The following is an 18,606-nucleotide window of genomic DNA, read 5'->3' on the forward strand; positions in this document are numbered from 1 at the left end:
CTGAAAGGATTTAGAAAATAAGATCCTTTTTGAGTTGAAGAAGGTGAGTACTTAGATTTTTCACTCACTTTGTTTGGAGTTACTTCCATCAATATTTTATGTTCATCAGAAATAAAGGATTCAATTAGTTGGTGTGCAGTTAATAAAAGTGTCAGCCACTGTAGGAGCAAGTTGGATGGCCAGCCCTTTTAGATTGCTTAATTTAGAAACACTGAGCTGGGCACGGTGGCTCATGCCTGTAATCCCAGCACTTTGGAAGGCCAAGGCAGGCAGATCACTGGAGGTCAGGAGTTCAAGACCAGCCTGGCCAACATGGTGAAACCCCATCTCTACTTAAAAAAAAAAAATGCAAGAAAATTAGCCAGGTGTGGTGATATATGCATAGTAGTCCCAGCTACTCAGGAGGTGGAGGCAGGATAATCACTTGAACCAAGGAGGCGGAGGTTGCAGTGAGCTGAGATTGTGCCATTGCACTCTACCCTGAGTGAGACAGTGAGACTCTGACTCAAAAAAAAAAAAAAAAAAAAAGAAAGAGAAAAAGAAAGAATTGCTGGTAATACAGAAAAACTTATAATGGGACCTAGAGTAAACCAAGATTTTCTTTCTTTTTCTGAAAAAGGCTGCTTGGGGACTCAAGGGCACAGACTAAGAGAGATAAGGAGGCTCTCTAGTTGTGTCATTAGAGACCCGAAAGAACACTTAGCATGCAGCATGCATGTGATACGTTCCAACCTGTTGCTTAGGCACAGCTATCCTGGAGCTTTGCCACTGGCTAGGATGTCACTGGCTTTAAGTACAGGGTTCCCATTGTGAAGTCGGAGACCCTGGCTAAAACAGGGAGCCATGAACATTATATTCTGAAGAAATGACATCTTATCTTGATCCTGAAAGTCAACTACAAAGGGTGCCCAACGCCCCAACCTTGAGGAGACGAGTGAGATAGGTAGGGAGGAGAGGGTGAGTGGGGTAGGACCGATTCCTCAGGATTCTGTTCCCAGGCAGGAGCTCCTGCTAGTTTCCTCAAAGACCCATTTTGCATTCAGACCGATCTTTCCTTCTAATAGTATAAATGATCAAAAGTTTACTGAATGTCCAAAATATACTTGTAAAATGGAAAGCGTGATGAACTCCAATCTGCTGTTCCTCAACTCAACACATCCCTTCCTGCTATACCTAGATCTGCTTTGGAAGGGACAGACCTGTCTCTGAACACTCTTCCAGTATTTGATTTTTCTATCTGTGCCAGTAGACTTCCAAGTTTGTTTTTTCCATCTCATGCAGGTGTATTAGGCTGATGTATCTATGACAAGTGGTAGGTGGGTATTTTAAGAAAACCTGTGTCATCGTCTTCAGGTAACAGGAATGTATGAGAGTTGGGTGCCAAAACTTGTGGCCGCCCTATACAAGAGAGAACCAGACTCTAACGTCATTGTGGTGGACTGGCTGTCACGGGCTCAGCAACATTACCCAGTATCTGCAGGCTACACCAAGCTGGTGGGACAAGATGTGGCCAGGTTTATCAACTGGATGGAGGTAAGACTGGGAGAAGAAGACTTAGGTGTCCACAACAGTGTTGTTGACTGGAGCCAGACAAATGACTGTTCTTTCTTCCTTTTCTCTTAGATATAAATATTTTCTAGGGGCAGTTCAAAACTTCAGAATGAGCATGGGTATTATTTTATAGTCAAAAGCACCATTTTGATAAGAACAGACTATAAGGTCAATAAAGAGTGCTGCCCTGCTCTATCATTTGATATTTTCATAGTGAATAGATCTGCTGAGAGCAAGAACTAAGTGGGCCCAACAGACAAAAGCTTGTGATTTCAGGACAGAGGAAAGATGGTATGTCCTGCCAAATCCTTCCCCACCAGTTGGCTGGCCTGTGGACATTTTATCCTCACCTTGATATACCAGTATCTTTCATGAAAACATTATCAGTATTTATTCTTTAGTGTGAAATAAGGATGAATATTTTTGTTTAGCTTTAGAAAGTGATATAATTGAGCTAGGAAGATGTTGGAAGGGAAGGTGCATAGGATAGAAGGGAACTGAGGTCTGGGGTTCTGACTTAGCTGCAAGAAACCCACTTTTTCAGACCATCCCCTAAAAAGTACCTCTGAAAAGCACGTTGGGGTTGGAAAGAAGCTAATACTCTGACAGAGGCAAATTATTTTAACCAGGTAGTTGGAAGTAAAAATAAGCTGTTAGACTGACCATCAAAGGACAAAAGTTCTTCTCTTAGTTCTTTTGCTGACCAGGCAAATGAACGTGGGCAAATGGGATCACCTTTCTGGGGCTCAGGCTTCTCACCAGTTGAATGAGGAGCTGGACCATGTGTCTCTGATCCCTTCTACTATAATGTTTCCTGAGTCTATCATTGCTTGGCTAACCTTCAATGATAAAGTGATACAGGTATTTAGTAGGGAATAATGGGAAAATACATGCGCATATACTACATATACAAACATATACACATAAATATATGCATATACATGCATACACATGTGTATATGTGTATATGTTTGTACATATGGTTGTATATGGTTATATATGCAAATACATATACATATACAAATATGTATATATATACTACATAATAAATAATACTATTTCAGACGCTTGGAAAAACTTTGTAATTTAAACCTGTTATTAAAGAAAGAGAAAATCTATACTGGATTTGTTTATGCAAAAGTGAAAAAAAAGAAAAAAGGAGAAAATTGCAACACTAGGGAATATCTTCTCTCTTACCCGTAACACAAAATTAAAATAAGTTGAATTAGTTTTCAGTATTTCCTGTATTTTGAAAACAATATTTATATTCATTTTGTTTAAGTTTTGATTTTTGGCAGAACTATAAGAACCTTCGTTTTCTTTTTCTCTTCCAAAGGAGGAATTTAACTACCCTCTGGACAATGTCCATCTCTTGGGATACAGCCTTGGAGCTCATGCTGCTGGCATTGCAGGAAGCCTGACCAATAAGAAAGTCAACAGAATTACTGGTAATTAAGCAATTTCATTGGTCTTATCATAAGAGTGGAGAAGACTGTCTGTCATCCTGAGAGAGAATCAGAACAAATTTTCTTAAATCCCCACACATGTGTAGTGTTCTTCCAGTAGGTATGCCCAGCACTTGATTATCTCATTGTAGGGTTCTTTTTTACTGATAAGAAAACATATAGATGCTCTGACGGGCTTACTGTCCACTGGCAACAGCACAGAAATAAAGCAGAATTACACACAATGCCTGCAGATTTCTCTGGGAAGCATTTTTCCCCTCTCTCAGCTCTGTGTTTTAGTAGTGCAATGCACATCTGTACTAGGAGACAAGAAAACGGACCAATTTCAAAGGCCACTTGGAAAGAATCTATGCAAAGGTGTGGCATCCACACAGAGACAAATAACACACTTCTGTTTATACATCTCAACAGATTCAGAAATAATCCGCAAAAGGAAATCCAGCCATCCTGAGTGAAAATCACTGTATAAGGCTAGTTTAAGAGACTCAAATTCATTTTAGAAGGAGCCAAGCCTCCTTTTATGACTCTGTAGTAATGTAAAGATCCAATGCCTACAGAATAGGAGCTAATAAGAATCTAAATAGCTGCCGGTGTCAAATGATGAGCAGTGACATGCTAATGTCATACGAATGGAGATGTAAAGATCTGTGGGCCTGTTTTTTCCCTTTTAAGGCCTCGATCCAGCTGGACCTAACTTTGAGTATGCAGAAGCCCCAAGTCGCCTTTCTCCTGATGATGCAGATTTTGTAGACGTCTTACATACATTCACTAGAGGGTCCCCTGGCCGAAGCATTGGAATCCAGAAACCAGTTGGACATGTTGACATTTACCCAAATGGAGGTACTTTTCAGCCAGGATGTAACATTGGAGAAGCTATTCGTGTGATTGCAGAGAGGGGCCTTGGAGGTAAGTATGATTTAGAAGAGAATTCAACTGAGTCTTATCCTTAATCCTTATTGACCCAATGTCCTCCTCAGTAGCTGCAAAGTATGTTGTTTTCATATGCACATTTGGACAAATTACGTTTCTGAAGAATTCTGCAGTGTTCAGCATGACTACCTTAGAGCCAGGCAAACAGCCATATATCTTTTATGTATTCTATTGTAGACTACATTGAGAAGTGCACTTATAGTAGCAAGAGAAAAAGGTGGGATTTAGACAGGAAAACTCCACTGACCTCAATAATGGCATCATAAAATGCTATCTGGCCACATGTTGTCATACTTTGAATGTAGTTGCAAAGCCAATGGAAGGATTTTAAAAGTTATTAAAATGGGAAGAGATATTAATTAGTATAAATCTTCCAAAATTTTCAGAAGAAAGCATAATTTAATATCAGCTTAGCATTTACTTTAATAATCATGTTAGCTTGTGTTAAATTTGTGATTTTTTTTTTTAAGATAGAGTCTTGTTCTATTGCCCAAGCTGGAGCACAGTGGCACAATCACAGTTCAGTGTGGTCTTGAACTTCTAGGCTCAAGCGATCATCCTGCCATAGCCTTCCAAGTATTTGGAACTAAGGCACGCACTACCATGACAGGCTAATGTTTTTATTTTTTGTAGAAAAATGGGTCTTGCTATGTTGCCCTGGCTGGTCTTAAACTCCTGGCCTCGAGTGATCCTCCTGTCTCAGCCTCCCAAAGTTCTGAGATTACAGATGTGAGCCACCATGCCCAGTTTATGATTTATTTTTAAGCCCTTTGCATACCTTATGGACATTGGGACCCCCCTATGGTATTCTTGTTATTTTTGTGCACATGTTATAAATCTTAGAGCATAATGTTACTATTTTCAATTGTCTTCAAAACTTGTAAGAAATTTATTCTTAGGGCATTACTGATTATTTCTATGGTTCATCTGATGTAAAAGAGGGTTAGTAGGGGCAGAATCCTCAATTATACACAATATCAATGATAGAATAAAATTCATTTAACAATTATGCCCTTAAGATGCGGTTTCTAGAAATACAGATTGTCCTTGACTTATAATTTTTCCAACTTTATGATTGGGCTATAACCTCATTGTAAGTTGAGAAGCATGTATATGTATATATGATGGTTCAACTTAAAACTTTTTGACATTATGATGGGTTTGGGGGTATTAAGTACATTTTGACTTACAGTATTTTTGGCTTATGATGAATTTATTGTAAGGTAAGGGGCATGTATGTGTTTCCAGAAGCACCTAGAAGTGTTAGACACTTTCAATATAAGAGAAGGATGAGATAAATGAGGAAATCAACCTCTACCTTGGAGGCTTATTATGGCTTCATAAACATACTCATAAATGTAAGAAGCACAAAAGTCAAAAATTCCCTCTGAACTTGCAACTTTCACTGTCTTGGAGGTGGGGAGGGCAGCTACCACCAAGAATATCTGCTGAAATAGGGCCTACAATTATAAATGCACAGGACTATATCCTTGAGTCATTTTATCCTAACGCCACATCTAACCTATTTTAGACACACCAAATGAAACATTCACTGTGGATTTCTGCAGAGATACAATCTTTGTGTCTTTACTCAGATGTGGACCAGCTAGTGAAGTGCTCCCATGAGCGTTCCATTCATCTCTTCATCGACTCCCTGCTGAATGAAGAAAATCCAAGTAAGGCCTACCGGTGCAGTTCCAAGGAAGCCTTTGAGAAAGGGCTCTGCCTGAGTTGTAGAAAGAACCGCTGCAACAATCTGGGCTATGAGATCAACAAAGTCAGAGCCAAAAGAAGCAGCAAAATGTACCTGAAGACCCGTTCTCAGATGCCCTACAAAGGTAGGCTGGAGATAAGGAAAGCAAGGAGTCCTATTTTTAACCTGCTCACCACATCACATGTACTGATTCTGTCCACCGGAACAGAGATACTGACTGATATTACTAAACCCTGAGCCCTCACTGGTGTTTCTGTTGATGAGGGGTTGCACTGATCATTTGACTGCGGCTCCTAATTCCCATTGCCAGCAAGGCCCCAGCGCCCAGCCTGGGATTCGCAGACTTGCTCGCCTCCCTCCCCTATAACTGTGGCCATTGGCATGGCTAGCCTACAAGCACGGTGCTCAGAGCTCATTTGGAACCATCCACCTGGGGTCAACAAACTATAACCCTTGAGGCAAATCCAGCCTACTTCCTGCTTTTTTAATAGTTTTTTTAACTTTAAGTTCAGGGGTACGTATGCAGGTTTGCTGAATAGGTACACTCGTGTCATGAGAGTTTGTTGTCCGGATTATTTCATCACCCAGATATTAAGCCTACTACCCATTAGTTATTTTTCCCAAAGCTCTACCTCCTCTCACCCTCTGGGAGGCCCCAGTGTCTGTTGTTACCCTCTATGTGCCCATGCAAACTTTTATTAGGACGCAGCCACACACATTCGTGACCATGTTGTCAAAGGCTATTTTCCTGCCACCATAACAGAGTTGATAGCCCACAGAGCCTGAAATATTTGCTCCCTGGCCGTTTACAGAAAGTTCATGACTTACATGAAGGCAAGAACCATGTGTCTTTTTATTTATTTATTTATTTATTTATTTATTTTGAGATGAAGTCTGGCTCTGTCTCCCAGGCTGGAGTAGAGGGGCATGATCCTGGCTCACTACAGCCTCCACCTCCTAGGTTCAAGCGATTCTCCTGCCTCAGCCTCCTGAGTAGCTAGGACTACAGGCACATGCCACCACGCCTGGCTAATTTTTTGTATTTCTGTAGACCAGGGGTTTCACCATGCTGGCCAGGCTCAACTCGAGCTGCTGACCTCATGTGATCTGCCCTCCTTGGCCTCATCTGTCTTCTTCAATGTAACTATTCCTAGAAGGCATATCTCATGCCTTCTAAGATATTGCCATTTTGTCAAGAGTTTGTTTCACACTTGAATGTCAAGTTTGGCCTCTTGCTTAGAGCCAAACCTAAAGAAATGGTGGAAAAATGGGAGAGGACGGCCTTAGTAGCTGTGGGGTTTTGTTGTATTTCTGTTTGTTTTTTGCTTAGTATCTGGCTACTGTTTAATTATAAAAAGAGATGTCTCTAAACAAAATAGAAATTGTTATCAGAAGTTCACAACAACTTTTATCGAAATTTTTTTTCACCTGGACAAGAGTCTAAAGCAGCATAAAAATATAGTTTGCTATATTCTAAACCATCAGCCTTAAGAGATCTGTGTCACAGTTTAAGAGAAAGTACATTTAATAGTAACACAAATAAGAAAAAAATCTGACCTAGGATAGTGGGATATAGAAGGAAAAAACATTCCAAGAACTCTTTTTCTTTCTTCAGTCTTACTCTGTTGCCCAGGCTAGAGTGCAGTGGCCTGATCTTGGCTCACTGCAACCTTTGCCTCCCAGGTTCAAGCAATTCTCTTGCCTTAGCCTCCTAAGTAGCTGGGATTATAGGCACCCGCCACCATGCCCAGCTAATATTTTTTTTGTATTTTTAGTAGAAACGAGGTTTTACCATGTTGGCCAGGCTAGTCTCAAACTCCTGACCTTAGGTAATTCACCTGCCACTGCCTCCCAAAGTGCTGGGATTACAGGCATGAGCCACCATGCCTTGCCTCCAAGAACTCTTTTCCCCCCTTCATTGTGGTTGTATTTTAGCCCTGCTGCCATTCTTTTAATCTTTCCCCAGGCCCATTTGCCCAGGGTTTTTGGTAGAGACCAGAGGAGGAGCAGGGAGGAGATATAGAAGTTCAAGTACCCACTTCCAGAGGCTGTCCCTAGTATAGAATACTTTAGGAGCTGGCTTTACAAGGCAGTCCTTGTGGCCTCACAGATGGCTCAATGAAATAAGTTTTTTTTTTTTTAATTTATTTCCATAGGTTATTGGGGAACAGGTGGTATTTGGTTACATGAGTAAGTTCTTTACTGGTGATTTGTTAGATTTTGGTGTGCCCATCACGGAATGAAAAAAAATCAATGAAATAAGTTCTATGCTGCACCTGCTAGATCCCTATTCTGCACAAGATGGTGGGGGAATTAAAAGGGTGTGCATCATCCTCTGACTGGAAGCCTGCTTACAGTCAGGGTGGAAGGAAATACTCATGAAACAAACACAGTGACATAGTGACACAGAAGCAAATGCTGAATATGCTTGGTCACATTGCTAAGGGACAAGATAGGCATGGATGGTGTAGTTCATGGAAAAAGCATTATGGGTGTTTTGGCCTTCTGATTTGATCTAGCAAGCACCCCATCAAGGATTGCTACTTCCCAGTGCTGCTTGGCAATTCAGACACATTTGGGTTTTTTGCTTTTTGGGTTTTTTTGTTGTTTGTTTTTTGTTTTTATGATACAGGGTCTCACTCTGCTGCCCAGGTTGGAGTGCAGTGGAGTGATCCTGGCTCACTGCAAACTCCACCTCCTGGGTTCAAGTGATTCTCCTGCCTCAGCCTCGGGATTATAGGCAGCCGCCACTATGCCTGGCTAATTGTTGTATTTTTAGTAGAAATGGGGTTTCGCCATGTTGGTCAGGCTGGTCTCGAACTCCTTATGATCTGCCCACCTTGGCTTCTCAAAGTGCTGGGATTACAGGCGTGAGCCACCGCGCCCGGTCAACATTTGGATTTTTCCTATGCATATAGCCACACTTTTCTGAAAAGGAATAGAATTCAAGGTCTATATTTTCCAGATATGAACATTGTACACAATGAAGTCTTTCCAAGACATACCAGTGGTTCCGTGTGTGTGCAATTCTGGTTTGGGCACTAGTGAGATACCTTCTGTGGTTCTGAATTGCCTGATTGTTTGGGGTTGTGATAGTTTCATAATGATTGATCAGCATGTGTTCCAATTTCCTCCTTGGCAGTCTTCCATTACCAAGTAAAGATTCATTTTTCTGGGACTAAGAGTGAAACCCAGACCAACCAGGCCTTCGAGATTTCTCTGTATGGCACTGTGGCCGAGAGCGAGAACATCCCATTCACCCTGTGAGTAGCACAGGGGGCGGTCATCATGGCACTGCTCCCTCCCCTGCCATAACCCTTGGTCTGAGCGGCAAGCAGAAGCAGAGAGGGATGCCTGGAAAACAAGTCTCTAGTTTAATAAATCGGAATTTCAACATTGAGGTCTTTGCTCTATTTTATAATGAGGAAAAATGCTTTAAATTGGCTATTTTATTTTCACTTACTAGTTATATTTTTTCTTTTTATTTATTATCTTATATCTGCTTATTTCTTTTATAAAGTTGCTGTTAAACAATACAATTAAATTATCTCAAAAAGTTTGACGTTAAAGAAAATGAACAATAGTAACACAAAACTGCTCTCTCTCTCTCTCTCTCTATATATATATATATACACATATAATATATATAGAAAATATAAGTAATAAAAAGTCCATGACAAAGTGTTAGCCCTTACTTTTTTTTTTTTTTGAGATGGAGTCTTGCTCTGTTGCCCACGCTGAAGTGCAGTGGCACGAGCTTGGCTCACTGCAACCTCCACCTCCCAAGTTCAAGCAATTTTTCTGCCTTAGCCTCATCAGTAGCTGGAACTACAGGTGGCCGCCACCATATCTGGCTAATTTTTGTATTGTTAGTAGAGAACAAGTATTCTACCTTGTTGGCCAGGCTGGTCTCAAACTCCTGATCTCAGGTGATCTGCCTGCCTCGGCCTGCCAAAGTGTTGGGATTACAGGTGTAAGCCACCGTGCCAGGCCTACCCCTTACTATTAATCAGATAAATATAAAATTAAGGCAACTTAATATTCTTTTACAATTACTAGATGAAAAAATCTTTAAAAATAGCCAGTGCAGATAAGATGGTGAAGCAGAACAAGGGAACCTACTGTGCATCGTTTATGGCTAGAACCCCATAGGTGAGGAATGGAGTGTGTTAGTCACTTTCCATAGCTACAAAATGTTATAACATAGAAGGAAGTGTTTTTTCTAATATTTATCCTAAAGAAATTATCAAGAAAAAAATTTTTCAAACATCTATTACAGTGGTACATATACTAGCATAAATTAGAAACACGGTATCCAACACTAGGTCAATGGTTAAATTAATTGTGCTTTATCAAGTCAATAAAATCGATCTAGCCTTTAAAAAGTGTAAATCCGCCGGGCGCAGTGGCTCATGCCTGTAATCCCAGCTCTTTGGGAGGCCGAGGCGGGTGGATCACGAGGTCAAGAGATCGAGACCATCCTGGTCAACATGGTGAAACCCCGTCTCTACTAAAAATACAGAAAATTAGCTGGGCATGGTGGCACGTGCCTATAATCCCAGCTACTCAGGAGGCTGAGGCAGGAGAATTGCCTGAACCCAGGAGGCGGAGGTTGCGGTGAGCCGAGATCGCGCCATTGCACTCAAGCCTTTGTAACAAGAGCGAAAACTCCGTCTCAAAAAAAATAAATAAAAAATTAAAAAAATAAAAAGTGTAATTCTAGAAAACCAGGAAAACATGGTAAAAAATGGAAGATGAAATATAAAGAGAATAAAGACTAGAGAATCTTGTTTGCTGTTATTGCATGTAAATAAAAATATGTCCAGGTATCAATACAAATTGAATAGGAATACATGAAAATGAAACATATTTCTGAATGACTGACTAAAGGATTTTCTTTTAGAATTGTTTTGGTTCATGCCGTTAGGATAAATGCTGGAATAGACAAAAGGGATGTGGATATCATTTAAAATACACTAAATGCCATTGACCTTCATTTTATTTTGTTGGGCATTTTTTGCATTTTTAAAATATCCCCTAAACAAGAAAGCTATTAATATACTGGGAGAAGAAAAAAGTGGAGGAGGGAGCTGATTTCTATAACTAACCAAATTTATTGCTCTTCTGTTTAGGCCTGAAGTTTCCACAAATAAGACATACTCCTTCCTGATTTACACAGAGGTAGATATTGGAGAACTACTCATGTTGAAGCTCAAATGGAACAGCGATTCATACTTCAGCTGGTCAGACTGGTGGAGCAGTCCTGGCTTTGCCATTGAGAAGATCAGAGTCAAAGCAGGAGAAACACAGAAAAAGTAATTAGATGTATTTTTGTCCATTGGCTTCAGACCCCCACCTGATGTCATTACCTAGGGGTTGTATTTCAGGGGCATTCATGGTTCAGGGAGAACTTTAGAAAACCTTGTATATATTACTATATGACCTAGAATTTTCTTTAGGAGTATTCTTTTATTTATTTTTTATTTTTTATTTTTTGGAAAATGACAGTATTTTTGTTTTTCATGTAAGGAAAACATAAGCTCTGAATCACTCACAGTTATTCAGTGAGAGCTGGAAGTAGAAGTCAGGATTCTCATTTTCTCATTTAGCACTGTTTCTTGCAAGCACAAAATAGTTGAAGAACAAACTTCAGAGATGTTGCTTGGATCATCAAAGATTCAAACCAACTTCTTCAAGAAGGATAAGATTCCAAGATAATCTCAACCTGTCTCCCCAGTAAGAACCCTATAGGATTTAAAACTGTTTTTTGTTTGTTTTGTTTTGTTTTTTCTTGAGACAGAGTTTCGCTCTTGTTACCCAGGCTGGAGTGCAATGGTGCGATCTCGGCTCACCGCAGCCTCCACCTCCTGGGTTCAAGCAATTCTCCTACCTCAGCCTCCCAAGTAGCTGGGACTACAGGCTGTGCCACCATGCCCAGCTAATTTATGCATTTTTAGTAGAGACAGGGTTTCACCATGTTCACCAGGATGGTCTCGATCTCTTGACCTAGTGATCCACCCACCTTGGCCTCCCAAAGCGCTAGGATTATAGGCGTGAGCCACCGCAACCGGCCAGGATTTAAAACTTTTATACTAAATGTGCTGGGATTTTGCAAACTATAGTGTGCTGTTATTGTTAATAAAACTCTTTAGTTAGGATTGACAAATTATTTCTCTTTAGTCATTTGCTTGTATCACACACACAGAAAAAGATCTTGCGGATGGAAATGACATATAGAACCTTTTTATCACTAGCAAATTCTAGCTGAAGGCAGGTGCCCTAATTCCTTAATGCACATGCTAAGATATGGCAGAGTTGATCTTTTATCATCTCTTGGTAAAAGCCCAGTGATATAAGGCTGCTCTAGGCTGTCTGCATGCCTGTCTATCTAAATTAACTAGCTTGTTTGCTGAACACTGGGTTAGGCTCTCAAATTACTCTCTGATTCTGATGTGGCCTGAGTGTGACAGTTAATTATTGGGAATATCAAAACAATTACCCAGTACGATCATGTAGTACTGAAACAGTACTGACAGAACTGTACATTTTTGAACACTGATTTTGATTGTTCTACATAGCATATTCACATCCATTTTCTTCCACAGGGTGATCTTCTGTTCTAGGGAGAAAGTGTCTCATTTGCAGAAAGGAAAGGCACCTGCAGTATTTGTGAAATGCCATGACAAGTCTCTGAATAAGAAGTCAGGCTGGTGAGCATTCTGGGCTAAAGCTCTCTGGGTATCCTGAGCTTGCACTTCAAGGGAGACAGCTTCATGTATTCCTCTTCACCCCATCACCAACAGGTTGCCCTGACTCATGTGATCAAAACCTTCAATCAGCCTTTCTTAGTCCTTCTGCATACATATCAGATGGCTCTGTTGCTTTTTGCAATACTTCCTCTATTTTCTTCCTCCCGTTGTTTCTCCCAGCCCTGACCTTCATCCCAGGCACACATGTTAGGTTTTGTTTTACTCCCTGACCTACCCATGAATCTTCACTTCTACTTTTTTCTCTATTATGTCTCTGCTGTCTTTGCAGATGCCATCTGCAGAGCATGCAACACATGTTTATTAGTTACAGTTCTGGCTGTGGGTGCAGCTTTTCATAGGATGTATTCAGGGAAGTAAAAGGTCTCACGGCATCACCTGCAGCCACACAGTTCTTGATTCTCCAAGTGCCAGCACACTTCAGGACAGACAGCCAACAGGGCTGGCCCAAGCACCCATCTCAAAACCCTTGAAGCTGCCAAGTGAATGGAATGAGAGTTATAGGAAACTGTTCTTTTTTCTCTGTGCAAACAACTCTCTGCCTCTTTCCTACCTGACCTTTAAGGGTAATCCATGTGGCAGCTGTTAACTGAATCTTTCCAGAGCGTCAGTACTAAGCGGAGACTAAGCATGTGACCTTCACCACTCCTGTTCTGAATTCCTGGAATATGCCATTTTCATCCCTCCACACATCCCCTGCCAGATAGCAACTGCTAATATGTTACAGGAATAAAGGGGAGAAATATTAGATCATGTCATACAAGCCAGTGGCACAAGAAATGATGGGAAAGGCTGGACACAGCGTCATCTGGAAATAGGAAAAGCAATTGCTTTTGGTTTGTTCTCTTTTCCTAGTTTGCATTTAGAGACAAAAATATAAAATAAGAATTACCTAATTATAAAAAGCATATTAAAGACCCCATATAGAACATCTTTAATATCTTCAATTTCTACTTTATAATAGACTTTATACATATTTACTATAGATTACGAAAAATGAGCAAAAAGAAAATAAAATCACTGTGACCGTATCACTCACAGACAACCCCAATTAACATTTTGATTTCTATCCTTTCTGACATTATATATACATAATGTTTATATGTTTTTCATCTTTTACAAAAATGGAATTAAGGTGTATAAACTCTGAATGACTAGATGAGACCATCTGGATCAAAAGTATTAATGTAAGAGCATTCAAGATAAACTCAAAATGGAGAATAGTTAGTAGTATTGAGCGAGGGAAAATAATGCAATTCTCATCTAACTAGAGACTTTTCTAAGAGGTTATTACTTTGCTTTTCTTCATCGCAAATCTGAGGCAATATCATACTTTCTTCAATTCTTAGAAAGAGACTTTTAGATGAATTTTTGTTGTTGTTGTTGTTGTTTTTTCTTGAGAAGGAGTTTCACTCTTGTTGCCCAGGCTGGAGTGTAGTGGCGTGATCTCAGCTCACTGTAACCTCCGCCTCTCGAGTTCAAGCGCTTCTCCTGCCTTAGCCTCCCAAGTAGCTGCGATTACAGGTGTCTGCCACCACACTTAGCTAATTTTATATTTTTAGTAGAGATGAAGTTTCACCACGTTGTTCAGGCTGTTCCTGAACTCCTGACCTCAGGTGATCCACCCGCCTTGGACTCCCAAAGTGCTGGGATTATAGGCATGAGCCACTGTGCTCGGCCCTAGATGAAGTTTTATACGTGCATTTGTGTTACACATAAATAGCATGCATATTCTCCCAGAGCATCTACAACTTTAAATCTATATGTGAATGTAAAAATAAAACCGCATTAAATTAGGAAGTAACTCTAGCTGCTTGTAAAGCACGTCCAATCATATTATTTATGTAAGTCACAAGACTTTATCTGAGAAAGCCTAATGATGCATTCCTTGTTTGATTGTAGGATTACTGAAAGAACAGTTATTTAGGCAGAGAATGTTCAGATGCATTTTATTTATATTTATTTATTTTTGAGATAGTCTTGCTCTGCTACCCAGGCTAGAATGCAGTGGCATGATTTCAGTACACTGCAACTCTGCCTCCCAGGTTCAAGAAATTCTTGTGCCTCAGCCTCCCAAGTAGTGGGGATTATAGGCGCCTGCCATCACGCCTGGCTATTTTTTGTGTTTTTAGTAGGGACAGAGCTTCACCATATTGGTCTGGCTGGTCATTGAACTCCTGCCCTCAGGTGATCTGCCTGCCTCAGCTTCCAAAGTGCTGGGATTACAGGCAAGAGCCACAGCACCCAGCCAGATGCATTTTTTTAAAATGCACCTGAACTTTAACTAGGAGGTAATTACAAATTAGACTAATAATCTTCTATAGTTTCTTTCTTCTGTTATTAAAATCAATCAATCAAATCAAAGATTCTCTTTCACACACCTTCTGTTAACTCCTCAGAAACCTCATATCACAAGAAAAGAAATGGAACAGGCTTTTAGAGTATTTTAGAATGAGAAATCCTCTAAATTTAGAAGTGATTTGGCCCAGTCCTCCAAAAATGATGGAACTTATTGGGTCGTGGCTAAATAGTCGTTCCAATGTCTTCTACTCCTACCAACCTGCCATTATCTGATCCATTATACATATCCCCCCTGGGTTTGTTCTCCCAACCTTCGTCTGAAATTCCAGCAGAAGGCTTTTTTCACCCTAAAACCGGTGGGGGAGGGGCAGGGATTGTAAAACACTCAGCAGATAATAAATTGCCCTTTTCCTCTGCTTTTTCTTAGAAACTGGGCGGATCTACAGGAGGAAGAACAGCACATGAATTCCGTGAAGAATGAAGTGAAGGAAGTAACTTTTACAAAATATACCCAGTGTTTGGGTGTTTCAAAAGTGGATTTTGCTGAATATTAATCCCAGCTCTATCTTTGTTAGTTATTTTAGGAGACAGTCTCAAGCACACTAAAAAGTGGCTAATTCAATTTGTGGGGTATAGTGGCCAAATAGCACATTCTCTGATGTTAAAAGACAGCAGATCATGAAAAGCACTGTTTTGTCCTTTGAGAAAGAAGTAATTGTTTGGGTGCATAGTAAAATAAGTCTCTTTCATGTGGCATATTGGGCCATAGCCTATAATTGGTTAGAACCTCCTATTTTAATTAGATTCTGGATCTTTCAGACTAAGGCCTTCTCAAAGTTTACTCCAAATCTCCAAGAATGCAGAAAATGCTTTTCCACAGCATGAATTAGACTCATCTACCTAGCAGCATGCATGATTTTTTGGAATGATTCCCTCTTGCTATTGGGATGTGTTCCAGAAGTCAACCAGGAACAAGTGACTTGAGGGATAGAGAAAGGGGCTGACAAACCCACAGCCTTTAAGCAGTTCCTACTGTTGGCTTGCAACATGACAAAGTTACAAATTCAGGGAGATATAAAATCTACATCAATTAATTCTTAATAGGTTTTATCATTTATTGCTTAATCCCTCTCTCCTCCTTTTTTTTTCTCTGTCTCAAGACAAAGAAAATTTTCATAATGTTCTCTGGGGAGGTGTTGGAAACAAGCCTGTAGTCCTTGGCTGACACATAATCTGAATGGTGCAGAAAAAAAAAGATACCATAATTTTATTATCAGATTCTCCAAATGATTTTCATCAACTTGAAATCATTCAATATCTGATAGTGACTATTCAGTTTTAGGCTTACCTCAGTCATGCTTGTGCTGTACTTCCAGTGTGTCTCTTTTGTACCCAGCTTTGACATGAAAAGATGTGTTTGAGTTCAAATTTGCAGTGTGTGAGCTTCTACAGATTTTAGACAAGGGTAGTTTTTACCAAGTAAAAGGTGGAGAAGTTCCTGGGGTGGATTCCTAAGCAGTGCTTGTAAATCATTGTGTGCAAGGAGCCACATGGAGCACCATAAGGGTTGCTATTTGTTGTTTTTAACAACTAATCAAGAGTGAGTGAACAATTATTTATAAACTAGATCTCATATTTTCAGAATGCTCTTCTATGTATAAATATGAAATGATAAACAAGTCAAATATCTCAGAGGCTATAGCTGGGAACCCGACTGTGAAAGTGTGTGATATCTGAACACAGACTTAGAAAGCTCTGCATGTGTGCTCATTCTTCAGCATAATTCAGAAGGGAAAACAGTAGATCAAAGGATGTATATTGAAATATGTTGGAGTAGAAATTGTTCCTGATGTGCCAGAACTTTGACCCTTTCTCTGAGAGAGATGATCGTGCCTATAAAATATAGGACCAATGTTGTGATTGATATCATCAGGCTTGGAATGAATTCTCTCTTAAAATAAAATGATGTATGATTTGTTGTTGGCATCCCCTTTATTACTAATTCATTAAATTTCTGGATTTGGGTTGTGACCCAGGGTGCATTTACTTAAAAGATTCACTAATCAGCACATAGCCCTGGGAACTCTGGCTCTGAAAAACTTCGCTATATATATCAAGGATGCTTTGGCTTTACATTTTATTTATTAGCTGTAATTACATGTGTGGATGTGTAAACGGAGCTTGTACATATTGGAAAGGTCATTGTGGCTATCTGCATTTATAAATGTGTGGTGCTAACTTTGTACGTGTCTTTATCAGTGATGGTCTCACAGAGCCAACTTATAAAATAATACAATGAAATGGGCTTTAACAAAACAAGAAAGAAACTTAACTGTGTGAAGAAATGGAATCAGCTTTTAATAAAATTGACAACATTTTATTACAATACTAAGTCATCATTTCGTATCATTTTTAAAGTAAATTTATTCTTAGGTCAGATTCACTGAGCATATTTTGACTAAGTAATCACTGTACTTAGTAAACCAAAGAGCTTCTGAGAATTATAGTGCACATTATACATATTTTTAACATTTATATTTGTATAAAGCTATACAAAACTTTAGATATCCTTTAAACTGACTATAGAAAAAAATGATAGAGAATTTTGCCTGCATAATATACATAGGACTATTCTTGCCTACAATATGCTTTTTCACAAGCAAAATGTTAGACTAATATAAAGTATCTTTGGCCATTTTATAGTATATATCATCTGTATTTCTGAGGCTTCATTGTTATAATGCAAGTAGCATTTGTGCAATAAAATGAATATATGGGATGGAAGGGAGGGTACATTTTTTAGAATTTTGCTTTGGGTTACCTTGATAATTAAAATAATAGCATATAGTCCATTTATACAGCTAAGTAGGGATTGCTTCTTAGTACAGTCAGGAAGAATTTAGCACAGAAAACAACTGCTTCAATGGCCACTGACCCAAACTTCCAGGCTAGAGTGCAATGGCGCCACCATGGCTCACTGCAACCTCCACCTCTCAGGCTCAAACGATTCTCCTGCCTCAGCCTCTCAAGTAGATGATACTACAGGAACAGACCACTGCACCCAGCTAATTTTTGTATTTTTTTGTAGAGATGGGGTTTCCCCATGTTTCTCAGGATGGTCTTGACTTCCTGGCCTCAAGTGATCCACCCTCCTTGGCCTCCTAAACTGTTGGAATTGCAGGCATGAGCCACCATGCCCAGCCTTGACCCAAACTTTTATTGTCAGTTAGGCATTGGGTCTTCTGGAATTTGGGTCTCCCCTGACAGGAGGGGATTCCCAGTTTACACTTGGCCACTGCCCCTCAATGCTTATTGATACAATGAACGCGATAGACAACTACAAGTGTTGTTGAGGATGTGGAGAAATGTGAACCTGCATATATTGCTGATAGGAATGTAAAATGGCACAGCCACTCTGGAGAACAATTTGGTGGTATTTTACAAAGCTAAGCATAGCATTTAACCCATATGACCTAGCAATTCCACTCCAAGGTACATACCCAAGAGAAATGAAAACACAGGTCCATGATTATTTGCACACAAATGTTCATAGCAGCATTAATCAGATTAGTCCCAAAGTGGACAACCCAAATGTCCATGAACTTGTAAAAGAGATAAGCAAATGTGGCAAACTCATATAATGAAATATTATTTGGAAGTAAAAAGAAGAAGTAGCTGATATATGATACAGTATGATGCGCCTCAAAAATCTTTTGCTACATGAAAGAAACCAGATGCAAAATGGAACCATGGGCTTAGGGGAGGAGAATGGGACATCGGTGTAAAAGTTGCAAAGAGGAACAAAAAAAGCTGCGCGCCTTGCTTATAGGTCAAGTAACACAGGAGGAAAGAAAATACCCACATTTGAGAGGGCTAA

General features: G+C 39.8%; 1 protein-coding gene across 1 annotated transcript in view; it reads left to right on the top strand.

The window, feature by feature from the left end:
* Positions 1-17,117, top strand: part of LPL (lipoprotein lipase) — a 28,497-nt gene extending 11,380 nt beyond the window's left edge. The window contains exons 3-10 of the mRNA XM_017539699.2: positions 1,354-1,533; positions 2,888-2,999; positions 3,690-3,923; positions 5,543-5,785; positions 8,804-8,924; positions 10,794-10,976; positions 12,267-12,371; positions 15,157-17,117. Coding sequence (XP_017395188.1) covers positions 1,354-1,533; positions 2,888-2,999; positions 3,690-3,923; positions 5,543-5,785; positions 8,804-8,924; positions 10,794-10,976; positions 12,267-12,371; position 15,157 — 1,179 coding nt within the window. The 3' untranslated portion in view covers positions 15,158-17,117. The remainder of the gene's footprint in view (positions 1-1,353; positions 1,534-2,887; positions 3,000-3,689; positions 3,924-5,542; positions 5,786-8,803; positions 8,925-10,793; positions 10,977-12,266; positions 12,372-15,156) is intronic.
* The last annotated feature ends 1,489 nt before the right edge of the window (positions 17,118-18,606 follow it).

Source organism: Cebus imitator, unplaced genomic scaffold, assembly GCF_001604975.1.
Source record: "Cebus imitator isolate Cc_AM_T3 unplaced genomic scaffold, Cebus_imitator-1.0 Scaffold120, whole genome shotgun sequence".
NCBI lineage: Eukaryota > Metazoa > Chordata > Mammalia > Primates > Cebidae > Cebus > Cebus imitator.